The 17,805-nt window shown below is 33.7% G+C and overlaps 1 protein-coding gene across 17 annotated transcripts in view; it reads right to left on the bottom strand.

The window, feature by feature from the left end:
* The window catches only part of DMXL1 (Dmx like 1), a 174,898-nt gene that overhangs the window by 10,416 nt on the left and 146,677 nt on the right, over positions 1-17,805 (bottom strand). For all 17 annotated transcript variants that reach the window (XM_073994088.1, XM_005557571.4, XM_045394140.2 and 14 more), the window contains 4 exons: positions 17,488-17,629; positions 13,801-13,861; positions 5,090-5,217; positions 781-873 (listed from right to left, as the gene is read on the bottom strand). In XM_073994088.1, the coding sequence (XP_073850189.1) occupies positions 781-873; positions 5,090-5,217; positions 13,801-13,861; positions 17,488-17,629 (424 nt within the window). The remainder of the gene's footprint in view (positions 1-780; positions 874-5,089; positions 5,218-13,800; positions 13,862-17,487; positions 17,630-17,805) is intronic.

Raw genomic sequence — 17,805 nt, 5'->3', positions numbered from 1 at the left:
CATCTAAATCTTTAGGCTTAATAAAAATATGAGAAACAGTATTAATATTCTTTCAAGGTACCCTAATCAATCCTCCCATGCTAGATTGCGTTTACTAAGATCAGTACTGTATTCTAGCAATTAACCTTGGGCAAATTACCAGAATCTTAACCTATATTCTTCATTTGATCCTAGCAAAAAAGCCAAGAAGCGATTAATCTATATTCTTAACTTTCTTCTGATAGGAATTGCTTAGTCCTAATAAAGGGCTTCACTGAAGGATATAAAATACAAATTCAGTATTCTATGAAGCCATAGAAAGTTCATAAAAGCCTGCATAGTCCTGAATAGAGATGTATCAATATTCTGTTAAAACAAGAGATGAACAGGAAAATAACAACAGCACCAGCTATAGGATGTCCTTTTCACTTTGTTCGTAAGAGATAATTGCAGAAAAATAACCAGATGCATTGGTCTGATAATCATTCTATTTAGGCATAATATAATAACCAGCTTAGTGAGCTTAGAAAAGGGCTGTAGTAATCCACAGGATATATAGGTATCTGGGGGCATCATGTTGCTTCTATACATGTCAACTTTCCAAATTACCAGAGACTAGAATTTTATGCTTCACAGGGTAATTTTCACATAACACAAGGACAGAATCTTACAGTAAAGTGACTAAGAACACAGGACTACATTTTATTTATTAGTTCTATAATTCTTGTCTCAAATACATATTCTTGGCTTATTTAAAATGAAAATTCAAATTTTATTTAAAGGTAGAAATTCTTGGCTTACCAGGTATGGCTTAGGCATGCTTCCAGTAACTGGACAACATTTCCAGTTTGTTTGATACAGACTTAAATATCCATCAGCATCAACTATTCCAAACTTAGAGAAAGAAAATATTTAAAAGTATTTAATATAAATATAAAAGCATATATTTATCCTTACCCTCAGTGTGACACTCATATCTTGACTCTTAAACATTTGATTGTATGTCATTTGATTTTTCACTTCACCTATACATGGATCTATTTCAGAAAACCATTCAGCTACTACTTTAAAAATCCCAGGGTGGACATAAAGAGAACAAACATTAGACACCCATTTTATTATACTAGCCTCTAGCACAGTCTATATATTCTCTATAAGTATTACAAAAATAGGATACTGGATTAACAGATTATGCTAAATGACAGAACTTTATCATATATAAGAAAGAAAACTGTTCATTTCCAAAAAGACAAAATAAGGACTTTCAGAAACAAACAATAAGGAAAACACATGAACAAGAGTACAAAGTAAAATAACGTAAGGATTACCAAAGTAAAATAATTCCTCTATGGGCGCTCAGGGCAACTCTGATTGGTAAGATGTCAAAATAATCCAATAAGGGAGGTATGTGATACAGATCTTGAAGGATAAGACAGCAAAAATTTTTTCCTTTGATTATAAAAATAATGCAGCTTCTTCTTCTCTTCTTCTTCTTCTCCTTCTCCTTCTCATTCTCCTTCTTATTATTATTATTATTTGAGACGGAGTCTCTGTTGCCCAGGCTGGAGTGCAGTGGTGTGATCTCAGCTCACTGCAACCTCCGCTTTCTGGGTTCACGCCATTCAGTGGTGTGATCTCGGCTCACTGCAACCTCCGCTTCCTGGGTTCACGCCATTCTCCTGACTCAGCCTCCCAAGTGACTGGGACTACAGTTGCCCGCCACCATGCCTGGCTAATTTTTTATATTTTTAGTAGAGACAGGGTTTCACTGTGTTAGCCAGGATGGTCTCGATCTCCTGACCTTGTGATCCGCCCGCCTTGGCCTCCCAAAGTGCTGGGATTACAGGGGTGAGCCACCGCGCCCGGCCATAATGCAGCTTATTATAAAGTATATAAAATAAAACAAATGTCTGCTTTGGACTCCTACCCTCCTCTGCCTCTAGACCTAACATCTATTAACAATTTGATATGTTTCCTTTCAGATTTGTTTCTATGAATATTCAAAAATTCACAACATAGCAAAAAAAATGGGATCATAATACCGTTACACAATTACATTTTTGATTTATTGTAACTGTCTTTCCCATGTAAATACACATACATTTAGCTCATTCTTGTGCTGTGTGTAGTATTACACTGTATAGTGGTTTTATAATTTAAAACTTTTCCCATATCGTTTTCAATTTTCTCTAATATAAAAAGGGCTGCTTTGAACATTCCTATATATACATATACCTTTGCATAATTATGTAGGATAGACATCTAGAAATGGGAAAGTTTTGTTAAAGAGCATCACTTAAAATTAACAGACTATGCCAAAATTAAATCCTATGTGGTAATATAAATTGAGTCATTTTTCTTACACTTCAGTTAACATGGGGTATTATTAAAATCTAAAATACTTGTTAATTTTATGCAGACAAAAATAAGTCTCATTTTATTTGCATTTCTTCAATTATTAGTGAGGGTTGAGGGCTATTGGCCAGGCATAGTTTCTTGGTAAACTGTTAATATCTTTTATCTATTTCTCTATTATTTGTCTTATAAAAAATTTGACTGACAGGATGAATATTATGAATATTTAACCTATTGTTTTTATATTTGTTAATAATATTTTCCCAGGTCTATTCCTTTTTCTAGTTTCTCTTATGTTTTCTGGAGTAGATCTAGGTATGTTCTTCAGAAAGGGTATACACATAGAATGTGTTAAGTCTCTGTATACCTAAAAATATGTTTATTTTGCCAGCAAATTTGAATGATAGTTTGGATGGACATCGACTCAGTTCCCATTCCTTGTCCATCGGAATTCTGTGAATACTGTTCTCCTATCTATTTGTAATAGGCGAATGACATTTAGTGGCAGGGTGGGATGTGGGTTGTAAGTAACCATTTTCATTCTCACTCCTTTTTAGAACCTTACAGGATTCTCTCTTTAACTTTAAAAACCAAAAGATATACAAACAGGATGTGTGCAGGTATGTGTTATTTCTCAATTTGGTTTGGGGAAATATCTATTATTCCTTTGACTACTGTTTTTCCTCCATTTTTTCTTCTGAAATATTTCCTAAATTATCATCATGGGATAATTTCTTAATTTGTGCTTCCCAGCAAGAAACCCGATTTTCAACTATTTCCATTCTGCCGTTCAGCTTTTCTAATAAGTAGTTCCCCCACTGACCACATTTTGGGGAATCATATTTTTAATTTCCAATAACTCTTTTCTATTCTCCTACTGTCCTTGTTTAATGCTAGTCTGTTCTTGTTTTACAAATGTAATATATTCTTGAATCTCTGTGGAATTAGTCCTCATAGGTTATTTATTATTTATTCTGCTTAATACCCCTTTCCAGACACTTAGTAGTTCTGAAATATTCACTGGCTTTTGGCACTGTATTTCTATTCATAATTGAATATCAAATTCATCAGAATTATTGTGATACAGTGTGGGTCATCTCTTCCATTTACCTTAAGAGGCTTCCCTACTAGAAGAGATAGCATGCTTAGGGGTTGTGCTATTAGACTTCATCAAGGCTAAGGTGAATGAATAGTAAGTTGGCTGCCTGTCAAAGATACCTGGGCAGGCAAAGACAAGCAGTTTTTTGTGCCTTAAAATGGCCTATGCAGAAGGCTGTAGTGAATGTTAAAGGTGAAAAATAAAGTCACATTATAGAAGCTCTTAAATACTTGTTAAAGAATTTGACATGAGGAGCCTTAAAGGGTTCTTGAAAAAAATAATAATGTGATCTCATCTATATTGTAATCATGTAACTATGTTTTTGGTTATATAATATGTTGGCAAGATGCATTAGAGAGATAAGGGTTCAGGTATAGAGATTAGTTAGGAGCAATATAAAACTGACAACCAAAGTGGAAATGCATGACCACAAAAAGCATACTGATACAGAATACAATTGAAAGTACAGTAGAATTGTAAAGGCTTCTGTACTAAGTTCCCTTAATTTCCCATTAAGAAGATAAGAACGTTGCTAACTGGTATTAAGAAACAAGCTCTCAAAATTTTCTTTCACAACTACATAAAACTATATTGACTTTTGTGAAATGAAAATACAGTCATGTGACAAACATGGTAGACAAAAAAGGCTGCAGCATACAATGATAAAAGGAACACGTGAGAATTTTAAGGTTGGGAGACTGAGGGGAAAGAAAAGGCAAGGTAAACTATCAGTTAGAGTCTGTGAGAGTAATTTTTGGTGAAGCATGGCCCTGAAAACAAAAAGAAGATTGATTTACCCTTTAATCATTTTGTAGAGGCCTAATAAGATATTAGGAGCAAAAAGAGGCAGTTTGGGCTGGTTGTGGGTGCACTGCCTCTGAATTAGCCCTGCTTCACAAGGAGTACTGTTCAATAAAAGATTGCTGTCTAACGTCAAAAGCGGGGGCAGTTTGAACAAAGTAGGATTATGAGAAGTGAAGACAGTAAAGGATGCTCTAGAGCAGGGCTGGCAAACTTTTTCTTAGGTGGCCATATAATATTTTATTTTGCTGGCTATAAGATCTTTGTCCTCCTGAACTATGTATGCTGTTGTAGTAGGAAGTAGCCAAAGAAAAATAATGAATGGGGGTAACTGTGGTCTAATAAAACTTTATTTATAAAACAGGTGGCTAGGATGTAGTTTGCTGATGTTCTGTTCTGGAGCAGTACCCCTTCCTCTTAAAAAACTTTAATATTTGTACAATCACAACAATATCAGGTTAAAATGCAGATAGTGATTCAGTACATCTGGAGAAGGAATAATAATATGCATTTATAATAAGCTCTAGATGTTACTTGCTGCTGGATCACATGTTGAGTAGGTTCCAAGGGATAAAGAGAGTAGGAGCATTTAATAATAAAAAGTGTGTAATATAAGGTGAATTGATAATCGTTTGGTCATTAAGAATCACTTAAATGAGTTTTAACGGACACCTACATAACATACTTCCATGAAGAACAAGCGAAGTGTTCTTTGAGAAGAATTTAAAAAAATCTATATAGATGAATACTTTACTACTACCCACTGAGCTGTTCTTTTCAGAAACCCAAACTAGCGATATTTATAAACCTCCAACATAATAAATTATTTTTACCATTTACATTTTTATATAATACCTTATTTCCCTGATAGTTAAATCTCATTCTTGTAACTCTTGAATTGCCACCAGATCGAAAACAGGTTATCTCTTGAGAATGGCCCCATTCAAACATTCTTACACTTCCATCTTGAGCGCCTGTCAGATCTGCATTACAAGAGGGCAAAGATTGCATATTTATTTCAAGAATCTTTGGGAAAAGTTATTTCTTAATCCAATGTGAAAATCTTTATGAAAGACACATCTAGGAAATAAATCAGTCAATTTATATAAATTTACCTTTGTATGAAATTTCAGTTGAATACTCTTCATCATAAAAATAGTTATACAATACATTTTCCTTTGACTAAGAACACATCCTCAAATACAATAGGAGCATTTAGATCATAACTCTATAAATTTTATTTCCCTTTAAAGTTATCTCAGTGATGTCTTAATAGCCTTTTATTCTTTATAATGAATTATATATTACTCATTATATCAAATTCTTAGGTAGAACCAATCCTTATCATACTATTAATGTTTAAATGTTTATACATTTTTCTTTGAAAAAAATCAGATTAAAGAAGGTTTTAAATGCCATGCTAAAGAAAAAAATCAGTTCTAAGCTATCCTGATTGGCCTAGTATCTCAAATATGTATTATGTGTATTTTTTAATTTTGTAGTTAATTTTTTTTTTTTTTTAGAGACAGGGTCTTGCAATGTTGCCCAGGCTGGTCTTTAACTCCTGGCCTCAAGTGATCCTTCCACTTCAGCCTCTAAGAGGCTGGGATTTATAGGAACGTGTCACTGCACCTGACTTCTTGTTTCACTGATAAATACGAATAAGCTAATGACTATTAATTCTTCACTTTGCCATTTATTATTTGTGTTATACTAGGATATTTACTTAATCTCTCTGAGACTATTTCCTTCCTGTAAAAAGGGACTAATGATATATAAGTCACTGGACAGTTGTGAGTAGTAAATGAGATCACTCAGAAATATGCCTATCATATACCACTCAATTTATAGAGTATAATTATCAATATTAATGTGGTATGGAGGTAGTAAAAAATTACATTTATATAAAACATCTAGCACTTGCTAGTCACATATCAGTCAAGTTTCCCTCATTCCTTATCAAATATTTAAAATAAATGAACTTCGATGGGTTTGAAATGTTTTACCATTGGGCAGCGGTAGGAGGGTAGATAGAGTTTTTTGAGACTAGGTATTTGACTGGCTCTACTCCCTTTCCCCCAATGCGCTTGCATAGCTTAATCAGAAAAATAAATTAGGGTAGCTGTACTAAAAAAAAAAAAAAAAAAAAAAAAATCACTGAACTTTTCTATTATTATTTTATGATGTTAAAAAATTAAGAGCTGGGTTTGGTGGCACACACCTATAGTCCTACTCAGGTGACTGAGGCAGAAGAATCATTTGAGCCCAGGAGTTCAAAGCTGTAGTGTTCCTTGATTGTGCTGTAAGTAGCCATAAAACTTCTGCCTGGGCAACATAATGAGACCCAGTCTCTTTAAAAAAATAAAATAAAAAAAAGAAATTAATTGGGAGGCTATTAGGCTAAGACAGGTCCAGGGCCTTGTGTGCCTATATGAGCAAATCAAAACTCAGTTCAATGTAAACAGTAGAATGAAGCTTAAGCTTAACCAATCAAAAACCACCAACTAACTTCTAACTAGACGCTTATCAATTAGAAACCCCCAACTAACTTCTAACTAAGGACGTTCCACTTTAACCAATCAAATATTGTCTTTGTTTTGCTTCCTTGAACACTTTATAAAAGTTTTCCCCTCATGCCACCTCGGTGAAGCCTTGATCGCTTCTGGTCTGGTGTTGCCCAATTCATGAATTTGAGCTGAATGCTCAAATAAACTCATTACATTTTTAATGTGCCTATGTTTTAAGAGTTCTCAGCAGAGGAACAGGAAGGAGACCTCTGATGATGACCTCCAGGAGCAACAAGTAACCAGGGCACAGGTACCTCCCGGTAGGTCCCTTGTGCTTACTGTTTCTCATTGTGCATTTGAAGGTTGCCACTTGAGCTGAAACCTGCAACTTTTACCCTTTAAGCATTTTTCATCCAGATCGGCTCTGGAAGTCAGACTGAACCTGACTGGATTGGGTCCAGTAAGAGGCCTCAGGTAGATAAGATTTTAGAAGGACAAAAAATCATGGGTTCTTCTGAATTTAAGGAATTCAAGAACTCCTCCAACTGGAACTCCAGCTAATTTTATGTATAAACATTATGGACCCAGAACCTGTGCTTTCCTAGAGAAATGAGTATATTTACCAAAGACAGTTTAGAATTATGGTGGCCACAACAGGGAAGTTTTTAACTTATACAAAATTGTCCATCTACAGGAAGCACTAAATAAAAGGGAATCTCTAATGCTTCACAAACTGGGAGGCATTTTTTATTGGTATGCAGAGGCTACTAGAAGACTAAATGAACTGCAAATTGTCTCTCTAGAAGAGTATTCACAAAAGACAAATGAGAAATCTTAAAAGTCTTCTTCCACAAATACTAGTAAAGTTTTAGCAATCTGGGTGGGTAATCTTGTCCCATTTTCAGGAACACAATTTGGATCCAGATATCCTTTTTATTTATTTATTTATTATTTATCTATTTTTGAGACAGAGTCTCGTTCTGCTGCCCAGGTTGGAGTGCAATGGTGCGATCTTGGCTCACTACAACCTCCGCCTCCTGGGTTAAAGCAATTCTCCTGCCTCAGCCTCCTGAGTAGATGGGACTATAGGTGCATGCCACCACGCCTAGCTAATTTTTTGTATTTTTAGTACAGATGAGGTTTTACCATGTTAGCTAGGCTGGTCTCAAACTCCCAACCTTGTGATCTGCCCGCCTTGGCCTCCCAAAGTGCTGGGATTACAGGCGTGAGCCACTGTGCCCGGCCCAAATATCCTTTTTATAAACTACTGAGTTTGATATTTTGTATCTGGCAGATCACTAAAATTTAGAATGAAAACTATAGAATCTGCTTCTGCCTGTATGTTTGTGTATGACTACATATATGTTAAATATATGTGATATTTTTCTATTACCAGATGGTATTGTCAAAATTTTTAATAATTATATATAATGGGCTTAAAGAAAAATAAGCACTTATATAAATTAAGTATTCCTTAAACTTTTAGAAAGATAGAAACAGACCCAAATGTTTTTCAAGTCCATCTGATGTCAGATAATCTTTGGTAAAAAGAAAGCTAATTTAAGTTTGTTGGTTTAATTAAAGCAGGCATATCCTTAGAGTTACCAGCACTAAATATAATGTGATATACACCTTTTATTTTACTTATGCTTACTAGTCAAATACACTCATGTTATCTTTGTTACAAAATTTGTTAGTAAAAAATAAATAATAACTAACTTGATGGCTGGCCTTGTCTGGTGTTATGTCTACTTCAAAACAGTTTTCCAAATCCCTTTGACAACTTATACCCTAAGTATTTCATTAAGTTAAATTAAATGATAGATATTAATTGAATATCTAGATAACTTCCAAATTACATAAAATACTAAAACATTAATTGCTAAACATAAGTTTATCTACTTTTGGCTTCTTATTACAGAAGAATAAAGATATTTGGGTCTGTTAGTAAACATGTCCTGTGACACACTGAAAAACTATACTATGAAAAAGAACATGCTTCTGTAAATTATGAAAGAGTATAGATCTGCTAGTCTATAGAATGCTGGTGTGACTGACACTGCACAACTGCTTATTACCTAGTTTTCACTAGAAACTAACATCACTAACAGTTAAGAATTCTAATCAATATATGTAATGAAAACTACTGAAATAAATAATTTTGTATGTCAGGAAAGTAGGATGTTTTTGGAATGTGAAGCTATGAGGTGTGAAGGATGTTTTTCTTATGGGAAAAAGAATAATTTTTGTACTAAAGCAGACTGTTCCATACTGGGAAAGAGGAAGAGTACAGAACAAAATATGTACGGATACAAGAATGCTATAGAAGGTTTGTGTAAGAGGAATTTGGAAAAATAATGTTATGCATGGCCAAGCTGGCTAATATGTATTTATATATGTTATTAAAAGAATGATGAGTCTTAATATCAGAAGTACATTGGCACAAAGTTTTACTGGAGTATTGGTTTTCTCTTGATAAGAGATTGTGAAAGGTTTTCCTTTACCTTTTAAGCAAGCTGACTACAAAATCGAGATTTTATCAAGATGATTTTCTGTGCTTCATGTCTTTTTAGGTCTTTGATCACCTAAGACCTAATGTTAATATTATTATTTTTACCTTTTAAGTAATCTGACTACAAAATCGAGATTTTGTTTCTTTGTCTTTTTTTTTTTCCTCTTTATTGTGGAGAACGGGGTCTCCCTATATTGCCCAGGCAGGTCTCAAACTCCTGGACTCAAGCTATCCTCCCACCTCTGCCTCCCTGAGAGCTGGGATTACAGGCATGAGCCACCGCGCCCAGCAGAGATTTTGTTTCATCAAGATAATTTCCTGTGCTTCATGTCTTTTTAGGTCTTTGATTACCTAAGGCTTAATGTTAATATTAACATTATTATTAAATTAGCTGTATTTCAATATTAAAATCACTAAGGTTTTTTCCTACAACATTAAAATAGCTAAGGATTTTTTCTACAACAATGTAACTTTCTGTGTTTGCCTTTGAAGTATTTAAATTATCACTCTGGTTAAATATTTTTCCACAAAAATCTTATTATAATCAAGTGTTTTAAACCGTTTGGTATTTTTGACAAATTTCCCAAAAATACATTATAAATGAAGTACTTTTGACCTCACTCTAACTTTGCGAGTTTCCAAAGGGCCCTTGGAATATCTCAAAAAAATTTGTTCTCTCTTCCTCTAAAAAGAAAAATGTTATAATAATTAGGCTTTGTTAAAACTAATTAGGCTTAATTGATATGTTAAATTGCATGGGAAACATTGTCAAATAAAGGTGATACCTTCTTATATTATATTTGTATGGGTATATGATATTAGATAAGTATTCCAGAAATTGTATGAAGTTTCTAAAAATCTGATATATTCTGGTGTAATGTTATTAGCCATACTTTCAGTTATTCTGTTAAAATATTGTATGCCACAGAAGCAATCAAATTTACTTGTCTATTGTGCATTATGATAATGAACTGATCTTTAGCTATGGCCATGTTAAGTCTTTTGTCACTGACAGATGGCTATTGTTTCACCTGATCTTCACTGAAAGTGTTTGCAAGTAACTATAATCCTAAAGTGCTCTGTCTTCAAGGAGATTCATAGAAAAGACTCTGAAAGGTACTGGTTTCTGATAACGTTTAGATCCTATCATTGGACAGTGTAAGAACTTCCAGAACTCTAAGGGAGAAAACTTATAAATTCATTAAACTGCTAACCACGATCAAGCTGAACAAGAATTAAGTATGAGAGGCTAGTAACTTATTGAAGAAAAATTATGGTTTTTTAAGAATTGTGGTTTTGAAACCTTGCTAGTTCTTTAATATTTTGTTTTCCAGATTTAAGAAAAACTTTATTTTCTCTTATGTTATTCAATAGTTTATGGCAATTTGGCAAAGTATGCCTTCATGAACAAAGATAAAACAATTACTTTTTCTCCCTACCTGATCCCTCCAGAATTTGGAAGCTATTAGTGAGTATTTTTATTTTCATGGCAATATAGTTATTTGCGTAAGTTCAATAAGAATCTGTTCTTTACAGCTTGCCAGGAGTAAAAGCAAGAAGAACCTGTCCTTCTTATAGCAGGACATAATTGAAAATATCAGTCATATTACCAAGGCTTTGACTCATACATCATATTGGAGACTATGCACAATATCAGATATGACCCAGAAAGTTTTAAGGAACCAAAGGCTGACAGAGCAAATAAGGCACCTTGAAAAAAACCCAAAAAGCCGGAAAAACTGACCTGGTACTGTACACATATAGTCCCTTACATGGTTGCCTTACAGAAGAGTAAGGACTATCACTTCCTGGCAGACAAGGGAATCCCAGGATTTTCTGAGGACCTCAAGAAAAGAGGAAATCGCCCAAATCTATAGGATTGCAGGTGAAATCAAATGGCAAGTCCTTGGCTTGGCTTCCGAGCCTCCAGAGGTTTTTAAAAGTCTTATCTGAGATTCCTTATTAATGTTTCAGCAGAGCAGTCTTCACTTTTACTCAGCTAGGCTTATATAGAACCTATCATGTAGTATGATTTCAACAAATACTTATTAAAAAGGGAAAACACATTAAACATTTTAGAAGGGGAAAAAATGATCCAGTGTGACATAAAATATATATTTGGTCTTTGTCCCTGGATCCTGGCATACAGCTACTAAAATCCATGGAACAGCACCTGAATTTACGCTAATGCAGTGACTTAGATGGGGTCCCACAGATAGCCTAAAGCATTGAAAATTTCAGTGCCACTCGCCAACCTCCAGAAAAGGGCGGGAAAAGGAGCTGGAGATTAAGTTCTACAAAAACTCTTGAACAAGGAGATTTTATGAGTTTCTTGGCTGGTGAACACATCCACGTGCCAGGTTTGTAGCGCACCCCAACTCCAAGGGGACAGAAGCTCCTCTGCTTAGGAGTCTTACAGACCTCATTCTATGTACTTTTCATCTGTTTCTTTTATGATTATCTTTTATAATAAACTGATAAATGTAAGTAAAGTGTTTCTCCTGAGTTCTGTGAATCAGTGTAACAAATTAATCCAACCCAAGGAGGGGGCGGTGGGCACTCTGATTTATAGCCAGTATGTCAGATGTGTAGGTGACAACTGATAACCTGCAATTGGTGTCTGAAATAAGGAGCAGTTTTGTGGGACTGAGCCCTTAACCTGTAGGATATGATTCTGACTCCAGGCAGACTGTGTCATAATTAAACCAAATTACAAGGCACCCAGCCAGTACGTGGAGAATGGTTTGGGGTGGACAAAAGCCAACACATCTGGTATCAGAAGTGTACATGACAGTATAAAGAAACAGTGTGTTTTCTACTCAGAAAATTATAAATGTACTAGGCTAACTTCTAAAAAGTTGTTTAAGGATTTTTCAAAAGATCTGTTCCAAGGAAAGAAAACAGCTATCCTGAGGTATCTGAACTTCAGACTAATATTTAAAAAAAAATCCTGTCTCATAACATTTTCACAACACGAAAAGTGTTTGTTATCAAACTAAATTATTATCTGTGGGACTTGTTTGTGACATGAAAAGATATACTGGAAAAAAAATCCAGTAATTAAATTAGCTTTTAATTTTTCAGGTGTCTTATCTGCTAGTTATAGCAGTTCTCTAAACAGAGAAAGTACTTATCTCTCAAGACAGCAACAGCAGTAACTGATGCTGTCTAACACCTCTGACAATAGGTCCATTGAACCTTTGAAACTTCGAGGGTGGACACTTTAAAGTTTATGGGCTTGAGGTATAGGGTATGTACACCTGCCAGGACACATGGTATGGGATTGAGAGAAAAATGAGGTCCCTTCAGTATCTCAGAAAACTTCCAAACCAGACTGCTTAGAATAGGGTAGTTTTAAGCAGTATCAAGTATTTCTTGATGTGGAGTAATATTATTTAAATTTTATATATAAAACACATTTTGACTCCTTAACACTACAGGCTTCATGACTGTTTTTCAGTTCTCACTTTATGTTAAACTTGTGGGTAAAAAATACACACTTCTAGTGATGAATAAATTTGACATACTGAAAACAGACAAATTTTTTATATTATTTTATACCTCTAGCATAAGTAACAGATGTTATTCTCTTCATTTTACATATATGGTTCTCTTGAGCCTTTTTTTTGTACAGAGTATACAACTTTGATAATAGATCATTTGAGCATTTATCATAAATGAAGCAGAAAAGAATACTGATTTTCTTAACTGCATTTTATCAGAATATCTCCCAAGACAAAAGTTTCTAAAGTTTTTAATAGGCTATTAAACTGGGGGGACATGAATACTCATTAATTAACAAGCACTATTCTTGTTACTATGTAGGACAACTTGATGAAGGGCATAACTTAAAAAAAAATGTTAAAAATTGGAATACTCACACACCAATGAGTATTGATTCCAACCCCCCAGAATCAATACCTCCAATAAATTCCCCATTAATTAAGTTCTTGGCTGAAGGAAGAGAAACTTTTGAGATTCCTAGGAAGATTAACTGAAAACAAATATATTCTGCCTCAGAATATAAAAACTTACTAATAATAACTTCCTATGTTTACTATTAATGTGTCTCATAAAAGACAAACTGAAAAAAAGTAATAAAATACAAACTGAGTATAATGAGGTAATAAATAATCGAGGTATGGTTGTGGCTTATGTAATAAAGGTTGGCAGTGGTTCTATTATTAAAATAATTATTCACTATACTTTAGCATGATCAAAGAAATCCAGAAATGTTCAAAGATAAAATGTGTTAACTTAGAAATACACAAATTTTGTGTATTGGTAGTCGCAAATTTTGATTGGTAGTCAAAACGCCAAAAAATTTACTTCATTAAATCAGTCTTCTCTTTTAGGGAAATATCTTTTTCTATTTTTACCCAGTTTTGAAATCAAGATTCTATTTACTGGCAAATATTCTCTAGAAAAAAAGTCTAATAAATGCTTTCAATTAAAACAAAAAGGTTCCCATACATTTCTTATAATAAAATTACCAAAAATAGATTTAAGAATAAGAAAGGACAATTGCTAATTATTATTCAACTTACAGTAAGGAAGAGTTGGATGAGAAGTCATTCTTCTAACATTATTAATGGCTTTCTTAATCATCTGGTAAAACAGAAAAATTATTTTACAGCCACAATAAAAAGGATTAAACATGTAAATTGTGACAGGAAATTCAAATAACATTCATGTAGTTATTTTTACGTGAGTTCGTAACGATCATTATAGGTGCTAAAAATACTAAACATGATAACAGAGATTTAATAGTGCAGCTCTTATATTTGTACATATATTTTGGGCATTACTGACTAAGATCTAAAGAGAAATTCCTCTCAAGAATTTAGTCTTCCCTCCTTTCTTGTCAATTCTTTTCTGATCCCATTAAATTTATTATTCAGTAATAATCCTGAATAGTATAAGTTTAAAAGACAGGAGCATGTGAAAATAAAAGAAGATAAAATTAAATAAATTTAAAAACTGATAGTTTGGAACTATGTATTTATTCATTTTAAAGTTATGCTTTGAATAATTTAGCCTGTCAAATAAGAGTAAAACAAATACATAAAATTAAAGGAAAACTTTATAGAACATTTCCTATTTATATAGCATCATAACTACAAATATATGTTATCTTAAGTTTGTAGCATCAGTCTCAGGTAGATTTTGTTATTGTTATTCTTTTGGATTTTAAATGGTTCAATTAGTCTAAAGTTGTGGAGAAGGTGGGGAGTTGGTAGGGAGGACAGAGACTAGGCCAGAGAAAAGGTGAGGGATAAAAAAACTGAAACACATATATGGATGCAGTTATACTCCAAAATAGCAGAAGCTAGTCATAATGTTTTTTTTTTTTTTTTTTGCTATTAATTTTTATCATTTGATAAACTGAAAGGATTAAGAAAATATTTTATCAATTCTCTAGAAAAAATAAAAACCTGCTGCATATGACTTCTGGTTAGTAAACTTCATATTTAAATCCCATGTTCTTCTTAAAGAAATTCTTGAAGGTTCCTATCTTGCTTTTGTCTTCTTTTTTAATATTCACAGGAGAACCATGAGTAAAAAAATACACAAACACAGGTTTAAAAGAGTTTCTGAAAGCGTATGTAGAATATGTAAAATCATTATTTTAGAAGATCCACGTAAAAAAGAACAACCTTATTCTACTGGTGTCTTTCTGTTGAGGGTAGAGTGAGGCAATCCCAACCCTTATGTTAACAAATCACAATTATTCAAAATAAAAAGATGACCTTCTAAGATTTAGGTAGGAAGAAAATTCAATCCTTAGTGTTATGCCTAGGGTAGATTTCTGTATTACAAAGCTTTGGAGTATAAACACATTTTTCTGAACACCTACTATATGTCCGATACCATTCTAGTTAGAAATCATCAATCTGCAAGGCAGGCAGAATCCAAGTTCTCAAACAGCTTAGATTCCAGGGCATATAAAAAAGACAACTTAAGGCAGGGCACGGTGGCTCATGCCTGTAATCCCAGCATTTTGGGAGGCCAAGGCGGGTGCATCACTTGAGGCCAGGAGTTCAAGATCAGCCTAGCCAACATGGCAAAACCTAATCTCTACTAAAAATACAAAAATTAGCTGGGCATGGTAGTGCATGTCTGTAATCCCAGCTACTAGGGAGGGTGAGGCAGGAGAACTGCTTGAACCTAGGGGGTGGAGGTTGCAATGAGCCAAGATTGCGCCACTGCACTAGAGACTGGGCAAAAGAGCGAGACTCCACCTCAAAAAAAAAAAAAAGACAACTAAATAATGCATAATTTCAATAACTGGTAAGTGCTAGGGATGATAAAGATGGTAAAATATAAGTTGAGTGGGGGTAGAGTGGGTAGGAGCAAATGCCTTAATTAGGGAAGCCAGGGAAATCTGGGGGGATTTGAGTTGAGATGTGAATGGTAAAACAGAGGGATGCAGCATTTTAAGCAGAAGGGAAGGCAAGGGCTCCTGACATGACCATGAGCTTAATACGTTCAAGAGACAGAAAGAAGCCAGTGTAACTACAGCAAAGAGAATCAGATGTAGAATATAGGGAGGTGAGATGGCAGAAGGTTAAATTCTGCAGGGCCATATTAATGTTATTTAAAAGTTGTATTGGGAAATCTGAAATTTTTTAGAAAGTGAGTGACAATCTCGATGTTTTAGAAAACAGTAACTGGCTGCTGCTGTGTAAAGAACAGGAGGAGGAAGAGACCAGCAAGAAAGATGTTACAGGAAAAACTATATTGTAATCTCTGAAGCTGGAGTTCAAAAAGTGCCTATTAGTCCTATTCACTTCTTTGGCATATTCCCCTTGAGTTCTCCTTTAAAAGATTATAATATCAGTAAGTTTTACAAATGAATTGTAACACACCTGTCAGCTGGAAAAAGAATTTAACCACTACTGAGCCAAGTCATTTCATCTGAAGAATTACTAGATTGCTTTTCAAGTTCATTTTAATCCTTAAAACACTGCTACTTGAAATCATTGAACTAAGGAGAACAGAAGTCTTTAAAACAAGCTCCACCAAGACACATTTAACAAAGTGACCTAAGTTGAACCACTTGACATTTCTGGATCTCAAGCTTCATCTGAAGAATGTTTAAGTACGAGTAAGTAACAATTACAACAGACACTGCAAATTATAAGGTAATATCAACTATAAAGGAACTGCATTAGGTACAAAATATTTACAAGGTATTATTAAAGATGACTGAGCCTTTACTTGAACAATTACCCATACTAATTAATGAAAAAAAAATATGTATTTTTTGGTCAAGGAAAGCATTCTACAGGACTTATGAAATTCTGAAAAACTACCACCTTTTTTTGCTTCTTCTAATCTGTTCATTAGTTCCTATACCCTAAGTAATAATAAAGGAAACTCTTGGAAGTACAAACATGAATCACATCTCTAGGCAATCAGGGTTAAAACAGATCCTCCATCACTACAGAAAAATTATGTTTCAGTTCATCATTATATTGCTTTTTGCTTAACTTAAAAAATTGTGTTGTTTTTGTTAAAAAAAAAAAAAGAATATTTGTCCTGGCATTTAAAAAAGTGGTAATATGGATATAGTTGTTAATTGATATCCATTAAAAGATACCTAGACAAGGGGTTAGCAAACCTTTTTTTATAAAGGACTGGATAGCAAATGTTTTGGCTTTATGAATATTTACTTTCTGTTGCAGATACTCAATTCTGCCACTGTAGTGTGAAGGCATCCACAGACAAAATAGAAACAAATGACTATGGCTGTGTTCCTATAAAACTTTATTTATAAAAAGACACTGAAATCAAGTTTCATGTAATTTTCATGTGCCAAAAAAATACTATGTTTGTTTTTTCAACCACTGAAAAAACAACATGTATACCATTTCACTAAAATGTATACACCATTCTTAGCATATTAGCTACATAAAAACAGGTCATGGGTAGTATTTGATCTATGGGGAATAGCTTGCTGAAGCCTGATCTGAACCATTATGTTTCAAATAATTCTTAATTAAAATATAGCTCTTTGGTTTTCAAGCAAAGTATATTTTTGAAACAATTTGTTATTACCCTTTCAAATGAAAACATACTATTCTTCATTACCAAAATTTACAATTTCCAACATGTAAGACTTACTAAAACTTTAGGAATTAAGAAAAATGTTTTAAATCATCCTTTACCCATTAACCTAAAGGGAAAAAAAATGTTACATATAACTCAAACTTATTTTTAACTTTACATACCACAGATGCTCCTCTGCCAGTCTGTGTACTACCAAGCCACGGCATGTTGATTGGAGTGCCAGGATTGCTATGTGTATATGGAGTTGTACCTTGAACAGCTGTTAAATCATCACGAGCATGTATAACCAAGAAGTCTTCTGATCTATAAAGGAATGTCAACTAGAATAAAAACAACTCATCATTTCTTTCTTATTTACACTTGAAAGGTCTAAAATTTGAATTTATAGTTCCCTTTAAAATTAATTTTCTTCAGTTCTTATTCGTAACTCACACACAATGACCTCATACCTGAACAATTTCTGTTCCCTTCACTTACTC

The sequence above is a fragment of the Macaca fascicularis genome, chromosome 6 (assembly GCF_037993035.2).
Source record: "Macaca fascicularis isolate 582-1 chromosome 6, T2T-MFA8v1.1".
Taxonomy (NCBI): domain Eukaryota; kingdom Metazoa; phylum Chordata; class Mammalia; order Primates; family Cercopithecidae; genus Macaca; species Macaca fascicularis.
This window is presented reverse-complemented; position numbering and strand designations above follow the sequence as displayed.